Source organism: Stenella coeruleoalba, assembly GCF_951394435.1.
Source record: "Stenella coeruleoalba genome assembly, chromosome: X".
In the NCBI taxonomy this organism is placed as follows: Eukaryota; Metazoa; Chordata; class Mammalia; order Artiodactyla; family Delphinidae; genus Stenella; species Stenella coeruleoalba.
Window position 1 is genome coordinate 94,383,933 of NC_137152.1, and position 27,945 is coordinate 94,411,877.

The 27,945-nt window shown below is 35.7% G+C and overlaps 1 protein-coding gene across 1 annotated transcript; it reads left to right on the top strand.

Moving 5' to 3' along the window:
* Positions 1-2,164: 2,164 nt before the first annotated feature.
* On the top strand, positions 2,165-27,419 carry SLC6A14 (solute carrier family 6 member 14). Its single transcript, XM_079911381.1, has 14 exons — positions 2,165-2,291; positions 3,256-3,421; positions 6,800-6,931; positions 8,306-8,467; positions 9,269-9,407; positions 10,892-11,024; positions 12,613-12,753; positions 18,037-18,265; positions 19,984-20,109; positions 21,316-21,434; positions 21,983-22,082; positions 22,341-22,450; positions 24,414-24,581; positions 25,284-27,419. The coding sequence occupies exons 1-14, from the start codon at positions 2,244-2,246 to the stop codon at positions 25,428-25,430; spliced, it is 1,920 nt and encodes a 639-aa protein (XP_079767507.1). The 5' UTR covers positions 2,165-2,243; the 3' UTR covers positions 25,431-27,419.
* The last annotated feature ends 526 nt before the right edge of the window (positions 27,420-27,945 follow it).

The window sequence follows — 27,945 nt, forward strand, 5'->3', positions numbered from 1 at the left end:
TTAATAAGTCAGACCCCCAAAGAAGAGAAAATGAGCTCCTGGTATTTTATTATCTTTTGGGGATGGATTCTAGACCAGTTGTCTTTTCCCTTCTTTGACCACAAAGTTATTAAATGGCCTTTTCTGAGTCAAATTTTCTAATAAACATTTCCTGAGTGCCTGCTCTGTGTCTGTGGGGTTTTGTGCTAGGCGTTGGAAATACAGGAATGATTAAGACAGTTTCCCTGCCCTCAGAGAATTTGCAGTCTAGAGGACTGTAAGCAAATAATTTCACACAATGTAAAATGAGTATTGAGTAGCATAGGAATCCAGAGGAGAGGCATCTAAACCCAGTTTGTAGTAATAGAGGCGCAACCATTGTGGAAAGATCTGGAGGAGGTAACACCTAAGCAGAGTCTTAAAGGATGAGTTGTAGTTAGCCAAATGAGGGAGGCAGGAATTTCCAGAAGAAGAAACAGCATGAGCAAAGGCACAGAGGTGAGTAACAACATGTATGTGCATGCACAGGAAAGGACACACAAGCTCAAGAGTTTGAGGCAGAGAATGGCAAGAGATGATACTGAAAAGGTAGGAAGAAGCCATGTCATGGAAAGCCACGCATGGCCATGGGAATAATATACCCGAAGCAAGCAAGTAAACAAAAAATACATTCTCTAAAATACCTTGTATCTTAAATTTTACACCTCTAAACTTTCAAAGTTGTTAGAAGCTTCTCTACTGTATAACAGGCAGGGAAAATTGCTGGTTGTTTCCTCTGCTTACCACCTACCCCTGGGATAGATAGATTCCTAGTCTCTATTCCCACGGTTACCATCTGTTTCCAGTGCCCCATGCAAACAGAACTTTGATATGGGACTTTGATAGTTTGGTAAATGCTATTAGATTTGCTTTTTAGCTCATTCTTTCATAAAGAGGTTTATAAGTCTTCCTTCTTCTCTTCTCTTCTATGTCCAAGACAGGCTAATGTAATTCCTTCATTTTAGCCTTTAGGTCACACCAGTAGCATATAACGCTAATCGGTCCATGCACACGCGCACACAGACGCACACACACACACCAGCCTGTGCTGTGTTCAGGACAAAATTAGATGAAACCTGCTGATACTTTCTCCTTACTACCTTCCCACTTCACTCGTGGACTTTCCTCTGCCTTACCTGCTCAGATTCCCCAGGGCATATTTGTATTGCAAATGGAAGAACAAAGGACCTGCAACATAGGATACAGGATTTGGCTGTAGGCTGGTTCCTCGTGTGCAGTGATTTGTACTGTGCTTCGTAGAACTGCCGTCATCTTTATCTGTCTGATCGAGTTTAAATCCTTTGAGTTTTCTGATGAAAAGCTGCTACATTGGTAAATAGCATTATAATAATACTTTCCTCCCTGGGCAAGCTGGGATGCTTCCTCAGAGTTTATTTTCTAGGCCTCGCCTTTCTTGCAAAGTGAAGTCTTTGGTTAGGCTTAAAATTTCCCGTACACCTGCTCAATAATTTGTTTTGTTTGGCCTCTTTGAAATCAATCCCTGTAAAAGACAACGTTGTCCTGAAGGCTGAGAAAGGTGCTCGAGACATGGACTCAAAAGTTGCTCTTTTCAGGCAGAGCCAGCTGAGTAATCTTATCTCAACTGGCTACTTTTCAAAGTGCCCAGCTCAGGAGCTCTCCCTCTGGGAGCAGTGTTTGCCCCAGGGGATCAAGTGCTTTCTAGTGAGTGGCAAAACTTTGGGAAATCCCGGAGCCCAGGACAGTACAGTGTGTTCAGGAGAATCTTGGGGAACGGAATGGACCCCACAGACCATGCCCTCCCCACCTCCAGCCCCGGTGGAGATCAGCACTTGGCCTCAGGACAGAGACCAGACTAAGAGAGGAGGTTACGAGGAATCAGGGAACCCCAGAAAGGAGGCAAGATTGCGAAGGCACCTGCGCGGCTCTGAGTCAAAGGCTGTCAGTCATCTCGGCTCTGACTGCTCTGTTCTCTCACAGCCCAGCCCTTTCCCGGGGCCCGGGGCAGGGGATTGCTACATGCCAGCTTGCCAGGGGAAAAACCGGAGCCTCACTTTAGTCCCTTCCAGTAATTGACACGACAGGGTGCTCAGGTGGGGGAGGAGAGAGCTTACCTCCATAAATGGCCCCACCCCTGGGCATGGTGGCTCACTCTGGCAGGTAGCGACGGGGGAGTGTGCACCTGCCACCAGTCAAGCTCCGCCAGACTGCGAGACCGGCAGAGCAGCCCAGGGAGCCAGTGAACCATGGACAAGTTGAAGTGCCCGAGCTTCTTCAAGTGCAGAGGGAAGGAGGTAGGAATCTGGGAGCTATGGGAGGTGTGGAGGGCTTGGGAAGGGAAAACTTAAGGGGAGGCAAGTCTCAGATTTTGCTCTCTGCAGCTGTTCCCTGTTTTCCACATTTCTGTTCAACTGCCTTCATGTGTGCCCAAGATGTCCCCATAGAGTAGAGGAAACATAGAACAGTTCTTACTCTGGTGGCTAGATGTCTCAGGGTCACCTCATCCTCTGCCTTGGGTGTGCCCACCACCTTGTGTTTTCTGTCCCTCTCCAGACTGTGTCCATATGCGGGAGGGAAATGAGAAAATGTACTGTCCTTATCTGACCTGAAGAACTCTCCCCTGTCCTCTGAAGTGGAGCGAGCATTGCTCCACCTGGTGGGACAGAAGAATTTGTCTCTGAATATTATTTTGTGGCTTTCAGAAAAGCACTGATTTTACTCTCCAGGATATGGAGAGAAGTTAAACTTCCCTGACAACTCCAAACATCAAAACTACCACCCAGTATGAAAAAGAGTCTATGAATTTTTTTTTAATAGAAACTATATTTCATCCTTTTTCTCAAATATCTCCTCTGATTTCAAGAGCGTTGATTTTACCTAATTCATCTTTAAGACTTTTGTATTTGAAATTTTATTTTCCCACCTTCATTTGCCCATCATGCTGGGTGCCACATGTACCCTTTCCACCAAAATTTGGATGATCTAACCCGAAGAAGTAGTAAAAATATCCACCTACAGAGCTTTTTTCATTTCATGGGATAAACGTTGTAAAGTAAAAGCAGCCATCCTCAGAAATCTCCCCAGCCTTGGAAAGTGTCCTCCTTAGCTGTGGTTTTCAGGGTTCATTCTCTCAATCTCTCTCTGCCTCTCTGTCTCTGTCTCTGTCTCACTGTCACTCTGTGGTTTTGTGAAATTATGCGTCTGTGGAATTTTTAATAGTAAAAAAAAACCAAGCTGTTGATATTTTCCCTTTTCTAGAAAGTGACGGCTTCATCTGAGAATTTCCATGTTGGTGGAAATGATGAGAATCAGGACCGTGGCAACTGGTCCAAAAAATCTGATTACATTTTATCTATGGTTGGATATGCAGTGGGATTGGGGAATGTGTGGAGATTCCCATATTTGACCTACAACAATGGCGGAGGTATTCCCCCCCCCCAATTTATTTCCTCTTCAGTTTTAAGTGCGGTGTTTTATGGCCTCTGAGGATATTATAACAACTGAGGAAAGGTATATGATAATATGGGTTAGTGGGAGGATGGGAAATGAGCATACTGCATTTTATTATTAGACTATGAGTTTCTAGCTCACGTTGGAAAGCTGGCTTCACAAGATGTTCAGATATAAACTTGATAAAAGTTGTATATTTAGCACTTCTGAGCTTCTGATCTGAAATCCCATGTCATCTTCAACTATGACTTCGTCTTCTTAATTTACACCTTCCTATGATAATCTGTTCACACTCAAGTTGTGTTTTGCCTAATTTATAGCTGAACCTAAGCAAAAGGCAGGGAATTCTCGTTCTCATAAGAAGCTCAAATAAATTGTTTGCTTAAATAAAATAAGGCATTACATTTTGGAAATTTAAGTGTGGAAGGAGTTGATTAAAAAGTAATTAAACGTTTTGTACTTTAAGCTGCAATATTCAGTTACATGTATTTCAAATTGGATTGATCATGTAGAAGGTCCTTTGAAAATGCAATAGAATGTAGATCAAGGCTAGGTGTTTAATTTCTGCAAAATAATGCAGTTTATACCTCATGGATCACTAAGGAAGACTCCATCAGAACAGGAGAAAAAAATAAGTCTGAAGTGACACACAAAAGGAAACAAAATGAATTGCATAATCTTCTAGTAATGTTGAAACCACTTTTCACTTACCATATTTTATTTACTTGTAATTACAGGTTCTGTTAGAAGTGTAGAGGTGACATCCCCTTATATTTCATAATTGGTTACCAGTGAAACGATGTCAGTATAAGTATTCTTCTTGGTACAATAGGATTTTGTGTGGTGATATTTCAATCTTATATTCCTTATTAATTGGTTATATTAAACATTCGTACTGGCCTTCAGAGAGTTAAGAAAGGGGCTCTGTTTATCAAACACTTTAAGTGTTGGTGACATAAATTACCCTATCTAGAGCATACATTGTTTAATCATGGGTTTGGTATAAATTTGAGCTGGAAGATGACTCAGGAATCACCGTCTTTTTGGTGTCTATGTCCTAAGGTCCGTGTAGTGGAGAGAAGCATTCAGGCTCCTTTCCAACTTCTTATGTTCAAGTTTAGAATAGGAAATTCCCTGTGAGTTGACATCATACATAGGCCCAGTACTTACTATAAATTTCCAGGAACTATATTAAACTAGATTTAATAGAGAATTCTTAAACTTAGCTGAAATAAAATGGCATTATTTATTGTATGCTATTACCTCTTTCACCACTTCCTCTAAAAATTAATGTATCATATTGGCTCTCAGTTTTTAAAGATCACATCATTTGGGTAATGGATGATCTAGTCTCTCTCAATTGCTTCTTTCTCTTTTACCCAAGGGTAAAAGAGGAACATGAAATTCAAATTTGTCAAATGTTAATAGATTAGATTTTAAATTATGGTCAGGCTTGAAAGACTTGTTAAAATCTGGGGTCATTTTTATCTGTAGGAGCTTTTTAACAGTTTATGAAAGAGGAGTATCAGACTACCTTAGGGTCTAGGTCAGCAGGACTAACAATTGGTGACCACTATACTGGACTGATAATTTACCAGTTATGGTTGTTATTAATAATGAAATAATGAAATAATATAATGGGTGACAAGCCTTATACAGCATTGAGGAAAATCCTTCTTTGTGTGTGTCTAAAAACCTACTTACACTGGGCTAGCAAAGCGTTGCTTATTGTTGTGTTTAAACAGGGATATTTTGTATTACTTTTTCTTCATATTTATCATTGGTAGGAATTAAACTTCTATTAATCATAGTAATGATGGTATGTACATTGCAACATCTATAAAAACATATTTGTCCCTATGTTCTGGTGACTAGTATGTAACAAGTACTTTATTGTCTCCTAATTTTTAAAAATTAATTAATTAATTTTTGGCTGTGTTGGGTCTTCGTTGCTGTGCTTGGGCTTTCTCTAGTTGCGGCGAGCAGGGGCTACTCTCCGTCGTGGTGAGTGGGCTTCTCATTGCGGTGGCTTCTCTTTGTTGTGGAGCACAGGCTCTAGGCATGCAGGCTTCAGTAGTTGTGGCGTGCGGGCTCAGTAGTTGTGGCACACAGGCTCAGTAGTTGTGACTTGCGGGCTCTAGAGCGCAGGCTCAGTAGTTGTGGCGCACTGGCTTAGTTGCTCCGTGGCATGTAGTATCTTCCTGGACCAGGGCTCGAACCTGTGTCCCCTGCACTGGCAGGAGGATTCTTAACCACTGCGCCACCAGGGAAGCCCGGTTGTCTCCCATTTTTAGTAGAATATATTTTTAGGGTTAGAAACAATGTAATTCCCAGGTATGATGTTATAGTAGCATAATAGGAAAAATATATGAGGAAAAAAATGTAACATGGCTGTATGAAATGTACATAATCCAAAGGCTATTTTTATTCACTTATCTCCACATTTTTTAATTAAACTTTGTTAAGACTTCTAGAATACTTGAACAGTAAGCTTAATATTCTGTCCCTGCCTCTACCAAAAATCTGGTCATAGTTCTAATGAATAGTATTATGCCCTAAAAGCGGGCAGAAAAAAAGTAAAATAATAAAAGGTTTAAAACAAAAACCAAAAATGGGCCTGAATAATGTAAATGTAGGAGAATTAGTCCTTATGAAATTGAAAGTTAATTCTGAATGCATCTCAATTGTTCAGATTCTTCTACCAAAAATAATATTTCTTATTAACGTTGAGTGAAGACCCTTATGACTATTTGGAGAATACTGAACTTAGCTGTAGTAACTTCCACTTTGAACCACATTTAACATTTGAACCCTAAGTCTTAAACACTGTTTATTTTTTAAGGAGAAAGGAGGGAACTTAACTTTGAAAATATACTATGTGCCTGCCCATTTCGCCAAGTGTTTTCACACAGGCTCTGTGATTTAACCCTTGCCACAAACTGATGAGTTGGCATTGTTCTTCCCATTTATGAGGAACCCAAGGTTAAGAGGTTAGGTAATCTGCCCCAGGTCACATAACTGGTATACGATGGAGCCAGGATATAAAGCTAGGGCTACCTGGCTCCAAAGCCTGTGATCATTCAACTTCTCTGGATTGCTTTTTACGGGCTATTGTTTTTAATAATCACAATAACCTCATTAGGTAATACTAGCATCCCCATTTCATGGATGAGGAATCCAAGATTTAGAGAATCAACTATTTTCTCACAGACAGTAGTAAATTTGGAGCCTAAACCCAGTACTCTCTGACTCCACTATATCAGAATGCTTTCAAAATGTTGTGCTAGTTGCCGAAGTGCCATCCGGATTTGGGCATATAATAGTGCTTTGGTTCTTTTTTTGTGTTTTCTAGGTGCCTTCTTGATACCTTATGCGATTATGCTAGCACTGGCTGGTTTACCTTTGTTCTTCCTAGAGTGCTCACTGGGACAATTTGCTAGCTTAGGTCCAGTTTCAGTTTGGAGGATTCTACCATTGTTTCAAGGTTGGTATTAAAATGTTTTCCTTATTGGTCTATTCCTGCATATAGCTGTCCTCATATTAAAGGCAAAAGGGCATACGTTGCTTTTCTGACTATTTGACACTGTCGAATTTAGAAATCAAATGTTACTTTATATTTCTCTTTATCTTGGGCTGCAGGTATGGTAGGGGTTAAGAAGGATATGAGAGAGTTGTTAAGGTGTCATTATTTTCCTGTTTTCACCTTTTGAATTATCTTGGCAGAAAAGTTGAAGGGCAGGTCACTATTTGTTCTTGAACATTCCTAATGGAATAGGACACTAGGAAAGTTTTTTTTTAATGCTTTGATTGTTATTAAACATCCAATAGCCTTTCTGTTTGAAGATTAGATATCATTTTGGTATGTGCTAGCTGCTGAAAACTACTCGTAAAGGCTTCAGTGTAACATCAAAAATATATTTATAGCGAGGTGGATAGAATATAGTGCTGGAATATTAAGGAAGCTACCTCAAAAGCTAGTCTTAACATAGGAGTTACATTCAGTATGCTTGCTGTGTTTTGAAACCACTGAGCTAAAGAAATTTCAGAAGTTTAAATTTGGATGGTTACTGAGTTATTGAATTTTCTTTACATGCACTTGTAGAAATGCTGTACACTCTCCTTTTAGGACATTCATTCAGAGGATTTATCTTCTACTTGTCAAAATGTTGGTTTATATATGTCCATACCACTCTCTCACTTGGTCCCAGTTTACGTAAAATAGCTAGCTAGTGGGAAGCAGCCACATAGCACAGGGAGATCAGCTCGGTGCTTTGTGACCACCTAGAGGGGTGGGATAGGGAGGGTGGGAGGGAGACGCAAGAGGGAGGAAATATGGGGATATATGTATATGTATAGTTGATTCACTTTGTTATAAAGCAGAAAATAATACACTACTGTAAAGCAATTATAATAAAGATTTTTTTTAAATGTTGGTTTGTAGATGAAGAGGGAAGTATTGGTCAGCGAGTCGATAGGATATGAGCTTTGAATAGTTTGTTTTTTTTAATAGTATCCACTCTGACCAGAATTTACAGACTTAATAAGAAATAATAATGAACATGGTTGTCCCTTATGTGAATTCGATGGCTTAATACAGGTCTTTGATCTTAGAACCTTTTTCTGATCAACTAAAAAACTGTCTCAGAAAGTCAATCATCAAAATAATTTTAAGAAGAAAGCTACTCAGACAGTAGTACTGTCTCCCCCATCAAAAAAAAAAAAAAAAAAAAGAGATAGAAAACATTGTTTGAAACAGTTTTCTCATTTTAAAATAGATTTTGTGGAAATTGAGATGCAACTTTACGAATTAGGAAAACAAATTTCACTTGTTTTTTATTTTAATTGTTCTCTTTTCCAGGTGTGGGGATTACAATGGTCCTGATATCCATTTTTGTGACAATCTATTATAATGTCATAATTGCCTATAGTCTTTACTACATGTTTGCTTCTTTTCAACGTGAACTACCATGGAAAAACTGTTCTTATTGGGCAGATAAAACCTGTAGCAGATCGCCTATAGGTAAAATTCATTTATTTATTTAAAAAATATTATTAACTCTGCATCATTCTTTTATATTTTCTAAGAAGATTAAAGGGGTAAATCATTTTCTAACCAATTTAGGTTCAATTTTAAGTGAAACATAGGTTATTGATAAAAGCAGAATAAAGCATGTATAACCTGAAAATTGATTAATGCAATATGTTAATTTCTGAGGGCACCCAGTAAGGCTAAACCACTACTTGGAGTACTTCTTGCAGGCCTAAGTTGTGGGCAGCAAGAAAAGGAAGAAAATGGGAAAGTGGTAAGAGAGAAAAGCACTATTTATGATAGTAGTAGTGTTTCAGTTGATAGTTGAGTGTTGCTAATCTTTGGGACAATGTAGCATCAGTATTGTAGACTATTACCACTGGGATTGCCTGTGTATATTGGAGGATAAAGTGATAAAGATTTAACACTTCTTAGGAATTTAAAGGTGTCATTTATCTATATAAGTTAAATAAGTCCACATATGAAAAGTTCCTTAGAGCACTAAATCCCAACTGAAATGATTGTTACTCTATAGCTGTTATTACTATAAATATAACCACAATTTTAAAAGGCAGATATTTTCATCCTCACCCCCAGCTTAGTAGTAGAGAGGATTTAAGATGCTGAATGTGCATGGCTTATTCCATTTGTAAGATTTCTACTCCACCTTCACCAAGTAACAATTTAGACAGTACTTTAAATATTTCATCATTAAAACTTTTTTTTTCCAGGTAAGTACTCTTCTAAAACTAAGTATGTGTCTGTGTATGTATTCTTTTTTCTAATTTTTAGTGACACATTGTAATGTGAGTATAAAGCTAGGTGAAATCTTCCAAGTGAATAAAAGCTGGTTAGACGCCAACAATTTTACCTGCATCAATGGAAGTGAAGTTTATCAGCCAGGGCAGCTTCCCAGTGAACAATATTGGAAGTGAGTACAGTAAATTATCTACATCTTAAACGGATGTTATTAAAATTTTTTATAACAATAAAATATTGATCCGCTCTTTTCTTAACTCATATAAGTAGAAAAAAAAAGGGGGGGGGGTGGAGTCAGAGCAAATTATACGTCGTTTGACTCAAATGTTTACCTAGCCTGTGTGAGTAGTAGTAGCCTGCAAAATTAGCTCACAGTTAACAGATTGTCGTTTATAAGTTAGTTATTAAATGGGCACAATGTTGTCAGTGATGATTTATACAGTGCTTATTAGCTATAAGCTAGGGCATTGCTTTGAAGGAAAAATATGCAACTTTTAGACTATAATGAGCAAGTTCTAATGATAAACAGTTGGGTGATGAGTAATATTGGGGGAAAATTGCTATTTAAGGCTTAGATTCTTCATTATCCATTTTGCTTATAATTGTCATTATATGGTAAAAATAGATGTTTGGGGTTATATTTGCTTTTATTAATTTTAAATGATCTCTCTTTAATCTCCTTACTGTATACATACCCTTTACCCTTACATAACTTCTTTGACTATTGCTGTAATGAGCTCTTCCTCAGCTCCATGTTGTTGCTCTTTTTTTTTTTTAAGATGTTGGGGGTAGGAGTTTATTAACTTATTTATTTATTTTTGCTGTGTTGGGTCTTCGTTTCTGTGCCAGGGCTTTCTCTAGTTGTGGCAAGCGGGGGCCACTCTTCATCGCGGTGCGCAGGTCTCTCACTATCGTGGCCTCTCTTGTTGCGGAGCACAGGCTCCAAACGCGCAGGCTCAGTAGTTGCGGCTCACGGGCCTAGTTGCTCCGCGGCATGTGGGATCTTCCCAGACTAGGGCTCGAACCCGTGTCCCCTGCATTGGCAGGCAGACTCTCAACCACTGCGCCACCAGGGAAGCCCCATGTTGTTGCTTTTTGTGACCCTTTTAAAATTTGGATCTTGAAATGTTCGAAATATAAAGCTAAGAATTAAAATCCTAGATCCATATATGTCCCTAGTGGAAACCATGGAATTATACCTTTGAAAAAGGTGTAAATAATGGGACCATTTAGGTTTGATAACTACAAGTATGATGAATAAGAAAATATTTAATACAATTTAAATGTTTTCTCCATCATTTGAACTTGAGAAAAAATACCGTAATAAGTAAAATGAAATAATCTGATGTAAGGTTAATTTCTTTCCATACAGGAGCTTTGAAATATTAGGGGAAAATCATAGCTAAAGGAATGAGTGGATCTTTTATTCTGGGGTTTGGAACTTTGGATTGGCTGCAGTTGACCAGAAAGTTCAGAGCCTAATTTTTCACTGAACTATTTTTGCCCCTCCATACAACTGCATCAATAAAAGAGTCACACAACAGTGATGTATTAATAAAATACTCATGAAGCTTCTCCCTGGATGAAAGATATTTAAAAATTCAGTGTATTAAGACAAGTGATTGTGTGTTCATCAAAGGGCTTATGTGTTTTCAGTAAAGTGGCGCTCCAACGGTCAAGTGGATTGGATGAGCCTGGAGTCATTGTGTGGTATTTAGCACTTTGTCTTCTTCTGGCCTGGCTCATAGTTGGAACAGCACTATTTAAAGGAATCAAGTCTTCTGGGAAGGTAATTTAGAAAACACATTAGACAGCGATGTAGCTGTTTTCCGATTTCATTGTAGTTCAATGCCAGGTATTACCAAATGCATGTTTTTTCTATGATGGGAACATTCAAATGTGTGAAAAGCTTTCTAAGTAGGCAGCCTCGCTCTAAGAAAATACATAAGAACACTGCTATTATTAAAAATAAAAGAAAACAAGCAAAAATTAGTACTACATGTGTGAAACTTCTCTAAACGTGGGCCCTTCTAGCTGATACAGCATTCTGAGGCTTGGGAGTATTTCTGTCCTACTATAATAAAGAAGCGTCTTGAATGGAATTATATATTGCAATGTTTGGTTTGGAAGGTTTAGATCCTTGTTATATATGTTGTATAGGGTAACAGTGTCAGGATTCCCCTTGTTAGAGAGAGAAGGATAAAAACGATACCATTGTTCTCTTAAAGCTTGCCAAAATTGACTCAGAACCTTGTCTCAGCAGAGTCCTCTTCTGAAAAACATTTCCCACTTCATTGTTTTATCTTTTAAACTTTCAGAGAGCATTGTGGCAATTTCTGAGAACAGTATGAAATTTTCTCTGTGAGCAGTTGTACAGTACTCAGAAAAGTAAATGTGTATGTGTTTGTAACTACTAGACTGAAATTTCCTTAAAGACAGAGGACAGGAATAACTGTGGATACTATCTTTGTGTTCTGGTACAATATCTAGCACAGTCACTTAATGTTACATTGTAATGAGACATGCCGTTAGATCACAAAAATACAGTGAACATCACAAAGTCAGTGGAAACTTTCCAAAATAATGTTGCAATTGCACATTTTTGAAACCTTTGGTTCCTTTTTGATGTTAATATCGAAAGAATCCATTAAAAGCCATTTACCCACGCAATTAATTTTTATTGGTCTCTGGATGACTTGTTTAAATCATCTCCTTGGACATATTATCAAACATACGACATCTATGGACCAAAGAAATCATCCACATTAATGAAAAGCCAGCCTCAAAGGCAGTCTGCTCATCTGGAACCATGTATTGTCTAGGACACAAGCAGTTCACACGTATATATGTGTGCTATCAAACTCTCTTAATGGTAGCTTTAAGGATAATAATAGCAAGTGTCCAGTATTCACTTGATCAACTTTCATGGAATTTGGACACCTACTAGGAGATTTTCCTTCTCCTTGGGGATTGAGTATCATTGCAGGGTTTAAAATCATTTCCCTTCCCACATCAATGCAGTAATTTACCAAGAGGTGCTATTCAGTCCCCTCAGACATTTATTAGGATACATTTAGGAAAGCGCTCGATCTTGATTCCAAGTTACCATTGCTAATGTATTGTGTATTTACAACACAAACCTGGTAAATATTGCTTCATACATCAGAGTGTTTTGAAAGTGGATCATTTGAGAGTGGTGAGAACAGGAAGAGAAAATTATGCCAACATTGGTATTAGTATTATCAGACATTAATAATCTAATGAAATCTTTGATACTTTATTTTACTAATTTCAACTGGCTAATAACTTTATTTGTATATAATTGTACACCATGATTTAAAGAGATAACATTAACTTTTGGTTGTTCTTCGTGGTAGGTGGTATATTTTACAGCTATTTTCCCCTATGTTGTCTTGCTAATCCTGCTGATCCGAGGGGCAACTCTGGATGGCGCATCAAAAGGCATTTCATACTATATGGGAGCACAGTCAAATTTTACAAAACTTAGGGAAGCTGAGGTAAGACAATTTGGATTTCAAATTATCTGAGGAGGTAAAACTTAAAAGCCAATATTGAAAATCTTTGATTGCCATTGAGTGTCATAACATAGTAGCTTGCAAAAGAATATGTACTTAAGTTTATTAGCGTTTCCGTCCCCTAGGATGTCTGATTTAACTATTTAACATGACACTAATGCTCTCTTATTGGAAGTGAGACAATCATTTTTAGCAATAGGATTTTCAAAGTCATTTTATTCAAACTGATTCTATTTGACCAAAAGGATTTGGGGCTTATTAATCTGAAAAAGAATATTTCATGCATGAATACCCACAAATTGATGACTAGGGCTATGTGACTTATCAGATAAACTCGTAGTAGGTTTAAAGATTATAGCTGATGGTTTAATGGTCTAATATAAATTTTAATTGTCTTCAAAAGTTAATATCAAAAGTTCATATTATGAAGTTAAAACATAAATTTGAAATGATGAAGCATTCCATAAACAAAACTGTTACTTGTACCAGACACATAAATATGTACCATGAATATGAATTGGTAACCCCTTTTAATATTAGTCTATCTCCAGACAATGGCTGTGTGTATCATAGGTACATAAAATCTTTTACAATTTTGACTGCAGACAGCATTGTCAGTAAGTGTACTCTATATACTATGCTTCTATTGATACAGGCTAATAACACTTTCACTGTTTTAGTAGTCATGTCACATTCTTGGAACACATTAAGCTTCTGGTCAGGTAAAACCCCACGGTATTACATTAAAATCAAGAAACACTATAATATCTACCATATTAGTACTGTTAGCCAAAATGGATATTAGTTTTAGTTTGCTATGGTATTCTTTGTGGAACTCATGCTAATTTCCAGCAATTGTGACTTTCTAAATACTCACAATCCAGATATTTAATTATCTGTTGTAGAATATTACTGGTAAGCAAGTCAAATTTATCAGTTTTTAGTAATGGAAATCCATCCTTTACCTTTCTGAAAATTGAGAGGTCAATCTCTGGCCTTCAGTTACCTTCTGTGTGTCCAATTTTCACTCAATAATTAACCATAAAACCCTAAATTATTTTAGAACTATGAAATTTTATTGTTTATGTGTTGGAGATTAACATAGTTTGATGTGTCTGTAGGCCCCTGTGTTGATTTCTTCATTTATCTTGGGCCTCATATCTTTTAATCTTGTCTGTTAATCTCTTTCCAACTAGAAGACCATTTTTGGTAATGGATGAGAAGCAAATAAAATGGAAGTTGGGACTCATCATCTTCCCTCTGTTAGGTTATTACACAAGATAAAATATGTTAATGTTCTTTGAAATGGTAAACTGTTATATAAATATGAGCACGCAAGTATTTTAATTATTGCTGTTATATAATACTGTATTGTAGATGCAACATTTTCCCTAAGAAGTGGACCCTCCATTTTCTTTAAACCTCATAACTTGGAGCACAGTTGAAAAGCCCCTTTGATATTCCTTTAAGTGGCTTTTACAAGCCTCAGATCACCTGGGCTTTATAGCTCCGTGAAACTATCCTGAAAATTTTATATGACTATTTTATACTGGTCTGTGTTTCGGTGTCTCTATTGTCTTTAAAACATCAGAGCTAAGCCTAAAGCTCCTTATGAAACATACAGTTTAATCATCCTACCTCCTCTCCCCAACACAAACACTACCCTCATGCCTTCTTTGGGTTTGCTGGCAATGAGAATTTTTTCTTAGATGCTTTTTATTCTGCTCCAATCCATACTCTAAACATGCAATCATAAGTATATATTTTTTCCTTTTCTTTAAGTATTTGAACTCTACTGATATCTCTAGGAGAGTAGAGAACCATAGAAATTTATAGCTAGAGGGGTCTCCAGTGACTATTTTACTAACTCCGTCATTTTACAGTGATGAAGTTGAGACCCAGGAAGAGTCACACTTCATTAAATTTACATAGCCTGCTTTTGCATCTTGAATTAAGGTTTCCTAATCACTCAACTAATAATCTTGTATATAGCTATGAGATGGGTAGATATAGAGATTATAACTATGTTTGGAACTATATTTCACTTTTATTTGCAGCCTAGGTACATCATGGTATGCAGTAGCATTCTGACACAACCCAGACCTGCCACACGACCTCCAGCCTCCTTCCCCCAACTCACATATGCATACATAATGTATCAAGTCAAAGCAGCTGAGAGACCAACATAAACATGTTGTTCATTTCTTAATATGTACAACTGCCTAAGAAATAAGAGAGCATTTTTTTCTCACATGATTTTGTTATATATAAGGGAAATAACCATGATCTAGCTGTCTATCTATCCATCTATTTATCCATCCATTTTACTTCCTACTGGCTTCCTGCCAGTATATATATTATATATATATTTCACTTATATATAACAAAATCATGTGAGAAATAAGATGTAATAATAATCTAACATCAAGCTGTATTCTGAAGACCTAGTATTTATTTCACTCCTAACAACTTTATTTCAATTGAAATTGGAAATAGATTACATATCTTACAGGGAGAAAATTATTGTTTTTAACTTCCACAAAAGAAACCGAGTATCAATTTATGTTTCTTTTCCATAAAAACAATAATAGCTATCACTGAGTATCCTACTAATTGCTTTACATATGTTATCTCATTTAATTCTCACATCCTTCCTAGGACACATAATTATTACTACTATCATTAGCATCATCATCATCTCCATTTTATAGATGACGAAACAGGCCTGAAGATGTTAAATAAATCAAATTCAATGAAAGTGAGACGTACTGGATTTAGGCTTCATTCTTTTTGACTCCAGAGCAAGAACTGTTAGTCACCATGTTATACGGCCTGCCTTCCACTGACCAGTCCTGTTTTCAGAAGGACTAAAACCACACTTTTGCCTACATATATGCCAGCCCTATTATGTGAAGTCTTCACAATTAGATTTTTCTTTGGGGTAATGTTATATCTACAGAATTTTACTATTAAAATGGATTTACCTAGGTTAGTTTCTAAGATTTATTATCGTCCTTTAGCAGAGACATAGGAGGGGTAGATCGTGAAAGGGGGAATGATAAAGGGGTCGAATTAGATGGAGAGATGAGGCCAGCCACGTGGGGCTCTAATCAAAACATGGAATGAGGGTACTGGATGATTGAGGGGATGCCTAAATGTATCATCATTCTTCAAAAACTGCCTAGTACCACCCTTGTTAAGAATTAATGTTTTTATTGTCCCCAAGTTGATATGTGGAGTAAATAGAATTCCAATCAAATTCCCAGCACAGTTTCCATGGAACTTGAAAATTTATTCTAAAATTTACGCAAAGGAGAAAAGGCAAAAAAGCAAGGTGTTTCTGAAGAAGTGAGGAAGACTTGTCTTACCAGATATGAAACAATATTATAATGCTATGGGTATAAAAATAATGTGGTGTTAGCCTAGGTATAGACATACAGACCTGTGGCACAGAATAGTAATCTCGGAAACAGATTCATGAACATATGGAACTTGATATGTGGCAGAAGTGGGGATGCAGGTCAGTGGGAAAGGGATTGACTATCCAATTGATATAATTGAAAATATCAGTTATCTTTGGACATAATTGATAATATCAATTATCTTCAGATAATTGATATTCCATTTAGAAAACAATGTGTTGAGGGACTTCCCTGGTGGTCCAGCGGATAAGACTCCACGCTCCCAGTGCAGGGGACACGGGTTTGATCCCTGGTCAGGGAACTAAGATCCCACAACCCACATGCCGCATGCCACACGGCACGGGCAAAAAAAAAAAAAGAAAGAAAGAAAGAAAGAAAGCAATGTGTTGGGATTCCTAATTTAATATGCATAGTATCAATTTCAGGTGAACTGAAAACTTAAGGATATAAGCAAAACTTTAAGTCTTTTAGAAGAAAATATAGGATAGTAGCTTTATGACCTTGGGCTAAGGATTCTTTTTTTAAGTCAGAGAAATCAAGAACAATACATAAAAGCAAAGATGAATACCTTCAGCTACATTAAAACAAAATCTTTGGTTCATCAAAGGACACAATGTTAAGAGGTGAAAAATATAAGCCACAAATTGGGAGAAAAAAACTAACATATATAACAGATAAAGGATTAGAATCCGAACTACATAAAGAATTCCTCGAGATCAAGTAAGGCGAATAACCCAAACAAGAAATTGGCAAAAAATATGAACAGGAATTTCACAGGAAAAGACTATGGAATATATACACATAAAAACATGCTACACCTTATAAAGTACTTAGGGTTATCAAAACTCATTTCACAGCCACTAGTTTGGACAGTATTAAAAATTCTGACCAGTGTTGGCAAGGATGTAGGGGAATGGGAACTCTCATACCAGCTGGTGGGAGTGCAAAGTGATACAACTACTTTGGAGCATAATTTGGCAATATTTAGTGGGGCAATACAGCAGTGGAAAAAAATGTTCAGAACTACATACATTTAATTGAACCATACAAATTTGCCTATATTCTTTCATTTTTGACTTACAAAATTGAAATTTTATATGGTTCAAATTGATAATGGATAAATCTCATATACTACTGAATGGAAAAAGCAGGTTGTATAAGTTTACATGCTTTAAGAAAACTTTTCTATAAACTCAGAAACATGTAAAGCTAAATGCCATATTGTTTAGGTTAGTAAAAATATAAAGAACATTGAAGAAATGATAAACACAGAAGTCAAGATAGCAGTTACCACTGAGGTTGGAAGAGTGATATGATCAGGAAGGGGCACAGGGAGGCTTTAATAGACTAGTAACAGGGCTTCCCTGGTGGCACAGTGGTTGAGAATCTGCCTGCTAATGCAGGGGACACGGGTTCGAGCCCTGGTCTGGGAGGATCCCACATGCCACGGAGCGACTAGGCCCATGAGCCACAACTACTGAGCCTGCGCGTCTGCAACGAGAGGCTGCGATAGTGAGAGACCCGCGCATCGAGATGAAGAGTGGCCCCCGTTTGCCACAACTGGGGAGAGCCCTCGCAGAGAAACGAAGACCCAACACAGCAAAAAAAAAAATTAATTAATAAACTCCTACCCCCAACATCTTCAAAAAAAAAAAAAACATTAAGTCCCTGGAATTTATAAAAAAAAAAAAATAGACTAGTAACATTTTATTTCTTAAGCTGAGTAGTGGGTACTTGGGTATTTATTTTGTTCTTGTATGAATATTTATTCATTTGTATATATGAAATATTTTATATAAATGAAAAATTAAGAGTGTGTTTTTAAATATTATTTTCCTTGTAGGTTTGGAAAGATGCTGCCACACAGATATTTTATTCCTTGTCAGTGGCTTGGGGTGGTTTAGTTGCTCTGTCATCTTACAATAAGTTCAATAACAACTGCTTCTTAGATGCCATTGTAATTTGTTTGGCAAATTGCCTCACTAGTGTGTTTGCTGGATTTGCTATTTTTTCTATATTGGGACACATGGCTCATATATCTGGAAAGGAAGTCTCTCAAGTTGTAAAATCAGGTATGTAATGCTATATATTATTAACTTTGATTAAGTCAATATAGCTCATTTAAGAAACACTGATATATTTTATACAATTAAAGCACTCAAGATTTAGGGTATTGTGTTTTCTTTCTCATTTCATCTTATATAACTTGGTTGTTTTAATGATTTAATAATTCTTAGATGATCTGAGAAACAACAGTACATTACAGAACACTTGTTTAAGAATATTTTTTCCAAATTTTGTTTAATCCTTAATAGGAACTACTTACTGCACAATTGCAAGTATCAGGCATCATGCTATGCACTTTACATGCATTATCTTCATCTGTGTGTATGTATATCTATATACACATACATATATATACATGTGTGTGTTAATATGTATACATGAATATATGAGAGACTATATATAAAAATTAATCCACGAAAAATTACACTATTAGGTCTGAATTTTTAAAACGCACAAGTGTCATACAGATAGAAACACAACTGACTTTGAGTATACAGCTGTGTCCAGCTTTAAAGGAATCTGATTAGTGAACTTCCTAACTTTAAAGACATTAACTAGGGATGCTTAATTATCTGGCTAAAGATTCTCTGGAACAGAATTCTAGGGTTCTTTTAAGTAGGACTTTCTTATTAAATTTCTATTTATGGTTAGTATCATTTGATGGAGAGATTGATGAATGAGAATAGAATGTTAGGACTAGAAAGGACTTTGGAGATCATCTAGTATCCAGCTCCTCATTTACCGAGGAGTGGATTGATGCACAGAAATGTTATGTCTTGCAGAAGATCGAATCATTAGGAAGTGACAGAGCCTAGGCTAGAAGCTAATTCTCCTGACTCCTAGGCCAGTCCTCTGGGAGGTTGGAGAAACTTAAAATACTTAAAACTAAGTATCATATAACATGACTGAAATTTTTTTATAAAGCGTCTCTAAAGGTAACATACATCAAATAGAATGAATTGAGTGATTGGGACTGACATGTATACACTGATGTGTATAAAATTGATGACTAATAAGAACCTGCTGTATAAAAAGAAAAAATGTGCCTTCCTGATAAAATGTTTAAAATAAGTAAAAAATAAAAACAAAAAAAACAAATAGAAAATAAGATTCAATTTATAGTTTCATTACATACAATTTTGCAGGTATCCATATAATAATTAAAAGGGCACTAAAATTATACCCATTACCTTGTAATAACCTATAATGGAGTATAATCTGCAAAAAATACTGAATCACTATGCTGTATATCTGAAAGTAACATAATACTGTAAATCAACTATACTTCAATAAAAAAATAAAATGGCACTACACGGCTGTGAAATGTACAGTGAAAAAAATAAATTAAATGGCACTACATATAGTGATTTGGGGTAAACATTTGGAAAGAGAGTTAAAGACTAAAAAGTTAATTCCATAAAGACTAAAAAGTTAATTCCATGAACATATCTTTTGCGGGCCCCTCACTGCTGTGGCCTCTGCCGTTGCGGAGCACAGGCTCCGGACGCGCAGGCTCAGCGGCCGTGGATCACGAGCCCAGCCGCTCCGCGGCATGTGGGATCTTCCCGGAATGGGGCACGAACCCGTGTCCCCTGCATCGGCAGGCGGACTCTCAACCACTGCGCCAACAGGGAAGCCCTCTAGTATCTTATCTTGAAAATGTTCAAATATGTGAATTTTCTTGGCAACTAATTTTAAATTAAAATGCCATTTATTTTCTTAGGTTTTGATTTGGCATTCATTGCTTATCCAGAAGCTCTAGCTCTACTCCCAGGTGGGCCATTTTGGTCCGTATTATTTTTCTTCATGCTTTTGACTTTGGGTCTCGACTCTCAGTTTGCTTCCATTGGTAAGAAATACTCCCAATGTTAACATATCCCTCTTATATTTTACTCATGTTTCCTCTACTTAAAAACATCCTTTTCTTACCCTTGTTGCCCCCCTCTAGCTTTTACTCTCAAAATCATCTTACTGAAAGTTCTTTTTAACTTAAGTTTTAAATATGGAAAAATACAAAGTACTCCTGTATCAGACATCCCAAAGGAGCAGAGATTAATATGTTATATTTGCTTCAGATATTTTTTAGAAAACTAAACTGTTATAGATAAATTTGAAGTCCCCTGTGTTTCTCTGTCTAATACAATTCACATTTCTTCCTTCTTAGAAGCAACCGTCACCATGGATTATGTATGTTATTCAGACCATGTTTGTATACATTTTATATGTATCCATAAATAACATATAAATTTTAAAAATTTCACATAAATGTGAAGTTTCATAGCATACATATCATTCTGACAGTTGTTTTTCATATGTGTTATGAATCCATGTTGATACATAGACATATAGCACTAATTAATTTACAATCTGTTGCCATAATGATGGGCATTTGGATTATTTCCAATTTTTAAAAATTACACACACTGCTGCAATGACTATTCTTGCACATGGTTCTGTGTACACATAGGGATTTTCCCTAGGGTACCCACCTAAAAATTCTGAATTTCATCATATCGTGCTCTTACATAAACCATTTAAATAGTTTACAGGATAAGGTCCAGCTTCCTCTAGTTGACTTTCAAAGCCCTCCAAAAATCTCGAATATGTTTCTTAATCCTTTTACTCATATATCCTTCTACTTTTAGCCAGTACCCTGTTTCACGAACACATTTATTTCTTAAACCTAGAAGGCCTTTCTGTCTCCATGTTATTTATTCAAATATTTACCTTATTTAAAAGTTCTACTAGAATTCTTCCTTCCCTATGACCCTCTTTCACACTACTTCAGCCCTCGGAAACCTGTTACCTTATAATTGCTACCAGTGAAAAGCCTTATAAAACAGACTAAAAACAACAAATAGGGCTCCATTTGATTCTTATCAGAACTGATGAGTAGTCACTGCCAAGAGAAAGGACCCCGTGGATTTCTAAAAGTAAGAAGTAGGGCCCAGCGTATATTCTCAACACATATTTGTAAATTTGATTAATAGAAGTTGATTTCTGTGATTAAAATTATTGGCAAATGAGTTGACATGTCATTTTTTCCCTTCTGAAGAAACGATTACAACAACGATTCAAGATTTATTTCCCAAAGCGATGAAGAAAATGAGGGTTCTCATAACTTCGGGTTGCTGCTTGGTTTTGTTTCTCCTTGGCCTCGTGTGTGTGACTCAGGTATACTACAGTATTTTTTCATAGACAAAATATTAGTTGGAATGTACTTTATAATCTAAATGAGGAAGCCAAGGTTTAAGAGGATGTTTAGTGACAAGTCCAAGTCTGACTTGCATCAAGATTTTCTGACTTTTAGCCCAGATTTTTTCCCCATTATAACACAATTTCAATAGTAAGTATATTTGGCAGAGGGGGAAAAAGCCCAATAATGGACAATTTCCCCGATTACAATAAAGTTATATACTTTAAACATAGGCTGTATTTCTTGTCAGCTACTACAGAGCACACACTGCATATCATTTTGATAATCAACTATTCTAAATGCTTATTTTTTAACAGTGACTCAGTATAGAATAAAAGGTACATCCTGTTTGAGATATTTAAAGCCACGTTTGTGTTTACATTTGAAAACATTCCTTTTCGCATTTTGGCAGAGGTGAAACCAAGGAGCATATGTTAAAATCAAATTAGTAGATTCAATTTGAGTACCTCATCAATCATAGAAATAATTAAAAATACACTGAAAAGTAACTGATTTTTTTTGGTAGGCTGGAATTTACTGGGTTCATCTGATTGACCACTTCTGTGCTGGATGGGGCATTTTGATTGCAGCTATACTGGAACTAATGGGAATCATGTGGATTTATGGTAAACAGTGACTATAGAATTATCTACACATTTTACTAAAACGACTTAGTTTGATTCCTTCTTATTATGTTTACTGTAAGAGCTAAGTATAATATACTGGACAAAAATTTATTACGAATAAAATGTAGTTAAAGGTATATATATGCTTCATTGCTGTAATATTGGAAAATGTTTAGACATGGAAAGATAATTTGGGGCCACAATGATTAATGCATGAAAGTATAAATAAGGGCTGAATGCACTCTTTGTTGTTTTTAGGAGGCAACAGATTCATTGAAGATATAGAAATGATGATTGGAACAAAAAGGTGGATATTCTGGCTATGGTGGAGAGCTTGTTGGTTTGTCATTACGCCTATGGTTTTGACGGTAAGTATTAACATGCCATGAATTTGGTATCAATAATATATATATTTAAACACTTTTAAGGTAAACTTGAATTATTCACACTGAATACAGTAAGGCAAATTAATGTCATAAAGTAATGATTTTCAACTTTTACTTCATGACTGGCGCCTCCAAGTTGCCTAAATTACAATGCCTTTCTTTGTAGTATTATTTTTGAGGCCATAGGCTTAAACAGTTACCATTTGAGAAAATAACCAGGCTCCTATAGACTTAAAGGTCCTAGATACTTAAAAATTATCAATAGGCTAAATTTTTAAAAACCAGTCATTTGCTCATTCCCTAAAAAATATGCTGAGCCATCTACAATGTTCTTAACCTCTCTGCTTAAGACCCAGTCTCTGCCTTCAAGGAATTCAATCTAAATATACTAATTGCTAAGAAACAACACTCAGTTGTTAATGCATATTTTTTTATGGGAAGTGTTTAGTATCTGAAATTACTAAAAGAAACTCATGTGTGTCAATAGAGGCAATAGTTTATGTTAAAAATTGGTGCTATTTAGGAGCTGAGGGAAAGCAAAAGATGCCTTCTTGGAGAAACATGACATATAGACATGATATCTTTAAATAAAAGCTCAGTAAAAGGCTGAATGCCAAAATAAACACTTAATGGGACAGAGAATTTCTATAGACTAGAAATAATGGTGGGGGTGGGGCAGTGGCAAAGCCTTACAGAGGATGCTTTGGTTCTCACTGCCCCCACGCTTCAAAGGTTTTCCTAGAAAAGGCCATTACATAATTTGATCTAGAATTTGTTTTAGAGCGTGTTTTTAACATTATAAGGTCAGGTTCAAGTAGTGAGCGGTTGGGATTTTCACAGTGCTACTAAATATTGTTTTCCTTATTTCACAAGTCTCCACAAGTCTCCATGATAATATAAGCCCTTTACCAACTTAGAAAATCTAACTAGACTTTTTAGCCAGCTAATTTTCACTGATTACTAGGTTTGACAACTGGATTTACTTTAAAATGCAAAAGTATTAGATATTAAATGATATACATTATCATCTATTTTGTATAAAGTCATATATATTAGATTCCACTATCCCTCAGCCATTCTCTTGTAGTTACGTAAAATTATGGTAATTGTGAAATAAACTTAAATTACTGTAATGAAATGAAAGAAATTAATCTATTTAATTCTAAAATTAAACTTGAATATCTATAAAATTCAAGACAGGTAAATTTAGAGGAACTACTAGATGATCTTTTAGTTTTTGCTCATTTTGTTTTGTTTGCTTTACAGATTTCTAAATAATTAGTTTTAATGCTGCAACATTCTAGTAGGTTGTTTTTAAAATACTTTTTAAAAAACTTGGCCTTAGTTTTCATCTTGAAGAGTCACTGTTTTGCCCAAACATATATTGAGCTTGTTTTTTTCTCAATAAGAAAGTGAAGGGTGCTTTGGTAATTATGTACCAATTTGTGAATGCGTGTGTGTTTTGGGTGTGGAGTAAGGGGTGCTCTGTGTAGTGGAAAATAATAGAAACAACTGCTAAGCAAGGTGCAAAGCATGTTCACTAAAGTGTACTTTACATTCTCATTGAATTGATTGATATGCTGGCTAGCTTATAGAACAGAATAAAACCATGCTATTATAAGTGAAATAAATGTTATATTTCAGTATTTTATTGAAATACATGTTGTACAAGTATTTGTATCTTTTATAAGTATATGGAAGTGCTAATTTTGGAAGAATCTATTCAGAGCCAAATACAAGTTATTTAGATTCATTCATTTAGTATTTTATCTTCTGGCTAGTTACCTGATTATCTTAGTTGGCTTGAATGTATTTTCATTTTAATTGCTTTTGATAAGTTATTTCTAAGGAATGGAATCAAATTGCTAATACTTAGTGCAAATGAAATCATTAGTGCAATAAAGTTTAATCTTTACCATTTTCTTTTCATATTTTACTTTCGCAGGCAATCTTGATCTGGTCATTGGTACAATTTCATAGACCTGATTATGGCAAAATTCCATACCCTGACTGGGGAGTTGCTCTAGGCTGGTGTATGATTACTTTCTGTATTATTTGGATTCCAATTATGGCTATTACAAAATTAATTCAAGCTGAAGGAACCATCCTTCAAGTAAGCATGTTAATATTATTTATACTTTAAAAGTTATGGTATCTATACCCGTACTGAGTTCTACTGAGATGACACAAAGCAAATGACCTTTTTCCTTTATATCTATAATTTTCACCTTTAAAACTTCATCTGGTTATAATACATACTGTAATAGCATGTTAAAACTGGAAAAACTCTGGTAAATTTCTTGAACTCAGTCTAGACCCTGAATTATCCCTCTTCCATGGAGGCCCAGGGGAGTTGATTATGACATCTCAATAGGACAATGACAAGGTAGGCTCAGCAGGCAGATTGGGTTCAAGATCTAGGTGAGTGCTTTGTGGATCTAGATCAATGGTTTGACCCTTTCTTTGGTTATTGAAACTTCCCAGGCATACCTGGTTTAGATCCTCACTTAACCCTCACCCTAAGGCCAGGATAGAAATGTCTGAGAATTCAGTGAAAGTATATGAAGTGATATTGTTGCTTGAATGGGTTCACGAAACATTTTCTTTTGAAATCATTTACATACTCAATTATTTTGGCTTTGTAGTTAATACAATTCTGTTAACAATTGGTTACATTTGAGTATCATTTTTTTTGGTAGACAGTATATTAAGAATTTAGATGATCATTTTTTACTTTTCTATGGTTCTTATTTCATTTTGGTTAGCAAGGAGACTTAACACTCTAAAATTTTCATTTTTTTTCTTTGCTTTTCAGCGCATTGTAAGCTGCTGCAGACCAGCTTCTAACTGGGGGCCATACCTGGAAAGACATCGTGGGGAAAGATATAAAAATATGGTAGATCCTAAAAAAGAGACTGACCATGAAATACCTACTGTTAGTGGCAGTAGAAAACCAGAATGAGATCTAGTTTTTAAAAATATGTGGTTGTGTAATGTGATTATTTTAGAATAGAGGAAATTTTTATTTATTTGAATGTTGAGTAGAAAAACATATATACTAGGTTCATAATAGTATGATGAGCTTTTTTTCCCATTTAAGCAGGAATGTAATATAAAAATGTGAATCTACTAATGTTTAGCAATGTGATTATTATATTTCTTTTAAGATTATCTTAACACACACATAGCTGCCTCTATTTCACAATAAAATATTAAAAATAATATTTTTCTAGTATATTGAAGGCTTTATTTTGAACTGGTTATTTAGAAAATAGTTACATTTTCTATTATACAAGTTTTTAAATTTTGCTTACGTTTTCTTAGTACATAATCCTTCCTTTCCATAAAGCTGGGGAAAATAAATCAATATGTTTAAAAGACAGTGTTAAAATTGAAAGCCTCACTTAATTAGAAATGCCATATATATGAAAAAATGGACTGTGTATATAATATGATGACTGTAGCTTAATACTTTTGGTTCATATGTCTAAAAACTTCATGTATTCATGGCTCACTTTTTCTAGGTGAACTTAGTGGTTACATTCTTTGTTTACAAATAGTGAAGTAAGACAGAAAACTAAGGATCCCATGGCCAGTAAGTGATAAATCTAGAAAATGGAATCCAGAAGCTTTGATTACTTCTAGTTAATAGATCAAGTAGAATGATTTTGTCTTATCTGAATAAGTTACTACTTATGGGTGGTAACTTATTTACATACTTACAGAAGATAAACGTGTGAAACTTGTCAAGAATGAGGGCAGCCAAATTAGAAAGTCCTATGTCCCAGTTTGCTTACAAAAGATAATGAAAACATATTATATCACTAATAGATTTTTTTTGACAACTCATGGGAGTTCTAAGTTCTCCATCCACTTTTTAAAAATTTAATTTAATTTTTATACAGCAGGTTCTTATTAGTTATCCATTTTATACATATTAGTGTATACATGTCAATCCCAGTCTCACAATTCATCCCACCACCACCCCCACACTTTCCCCTCTCGGTGTACATATGTTTGTCCTCCACATCTGTGTCTAGGTTTTTCTAGGTTCCACATATATGCATTAATATACGATATTTGCTTTTCTCTTTCTGACTTACTTAACTCTGTATGACAGTCTCTAGATCCATCCACTAATAGGTTTATACGTTGATTATATATCACTGACAACTGGTTTACTATCACAGCCTAGGATGGTGAACATTACCTAACTATGTAAGAAACTTTTCACTTATTCTTAAGGTTCTTAACCTGGGCTTCAGAGAATGTATGAAGCTGAAATTACATGTAATATTTTTCTACGTGTATGTGTGTATGCATTTTTCTAGGGTGAGAGTACATAGTTTTCACCAGAATATCAAAAGTGATCTGTGGCTCAGAAAAGTTTAAGAACCACATATACTACTGCTGGCTTTTTGTTCTTGTCAAATGAGGAATAAAAGAATAATTTTAAGCCTTAATTTCTTATACATTTTAAATTCCTTTTCCTCTTCCTTTTGATTGAAGATTAAAGGAGAAACGGATTAAGGTGTTTCTTTAATTTACACTGGTAACTTATTTTGGGGGGAGGGGGCATGAAGGTAGGTAAATAGGTAGGCCTGTAACTGAACAACCTCAGTGAATTATGTACATATATAAGATGAACTTGTGTTAGGTATTTTGAGGGTTTTCTTTGAGCGTAGATCAAATGCTGTTAGTGAATGTCAACAGATTGTTAATTCCTCAATTATACTGGATTTTATAAAATACTATTTGAAATCGATAACTACAGCTTAGACGTTAACTTTAATCCATATTATATTACATGCATTCTACCCTTATATTTTGGTGTTATTTGAGGTGTGGATTTTTCACCAAATAAAAAAATGCATGCAATTTTCTACGGTGACTCTTGTAGTTCAGGGAAGATTTAGGCACACTTTTAATGAAATACTGATAATATCTAATTGGTGGTAGTGGGGGTACTGGAAAAGAAGTCCACTTCAAGAGCTGACTACAAAGAGTAGTTAAGAGTTTCTGTGACTATCTTTACAGTTGTGTAAAGTACAGATCTTAACAGAGTGCCTGGCACATAGTAGGGTGTTCAATGATAGCTCTTAGTATTATTATTATACAGATTCAGCAGTGGTAAGAAAGACTATTCTGCATAATGGAAAGAGTTCCATCAAATCCCATTTACTTTAATGCAAACTTGGAGACATTTACAGTATTGTATTGTAAACCATTAGAAAAAACTGTTTTTCACACTTGAGTGAAATTAAAATCACTCTATCTCAATATTCTTTTTAGTGTAGCTTATTAAAAAGAAAACAACTCGAACTGTTTCTTTTTCTATTGTGCTTTCATTCCTTTCCTAGTGAAATATATATTAGCAACATAATCAATTCTTTAAATGTGAGTGAGCAAACTGACAAATGTCTGAAGTTTGTATCTGACTTGGCATCCCCTCCCCCCCTTTTTTTTTCCGGTACGCG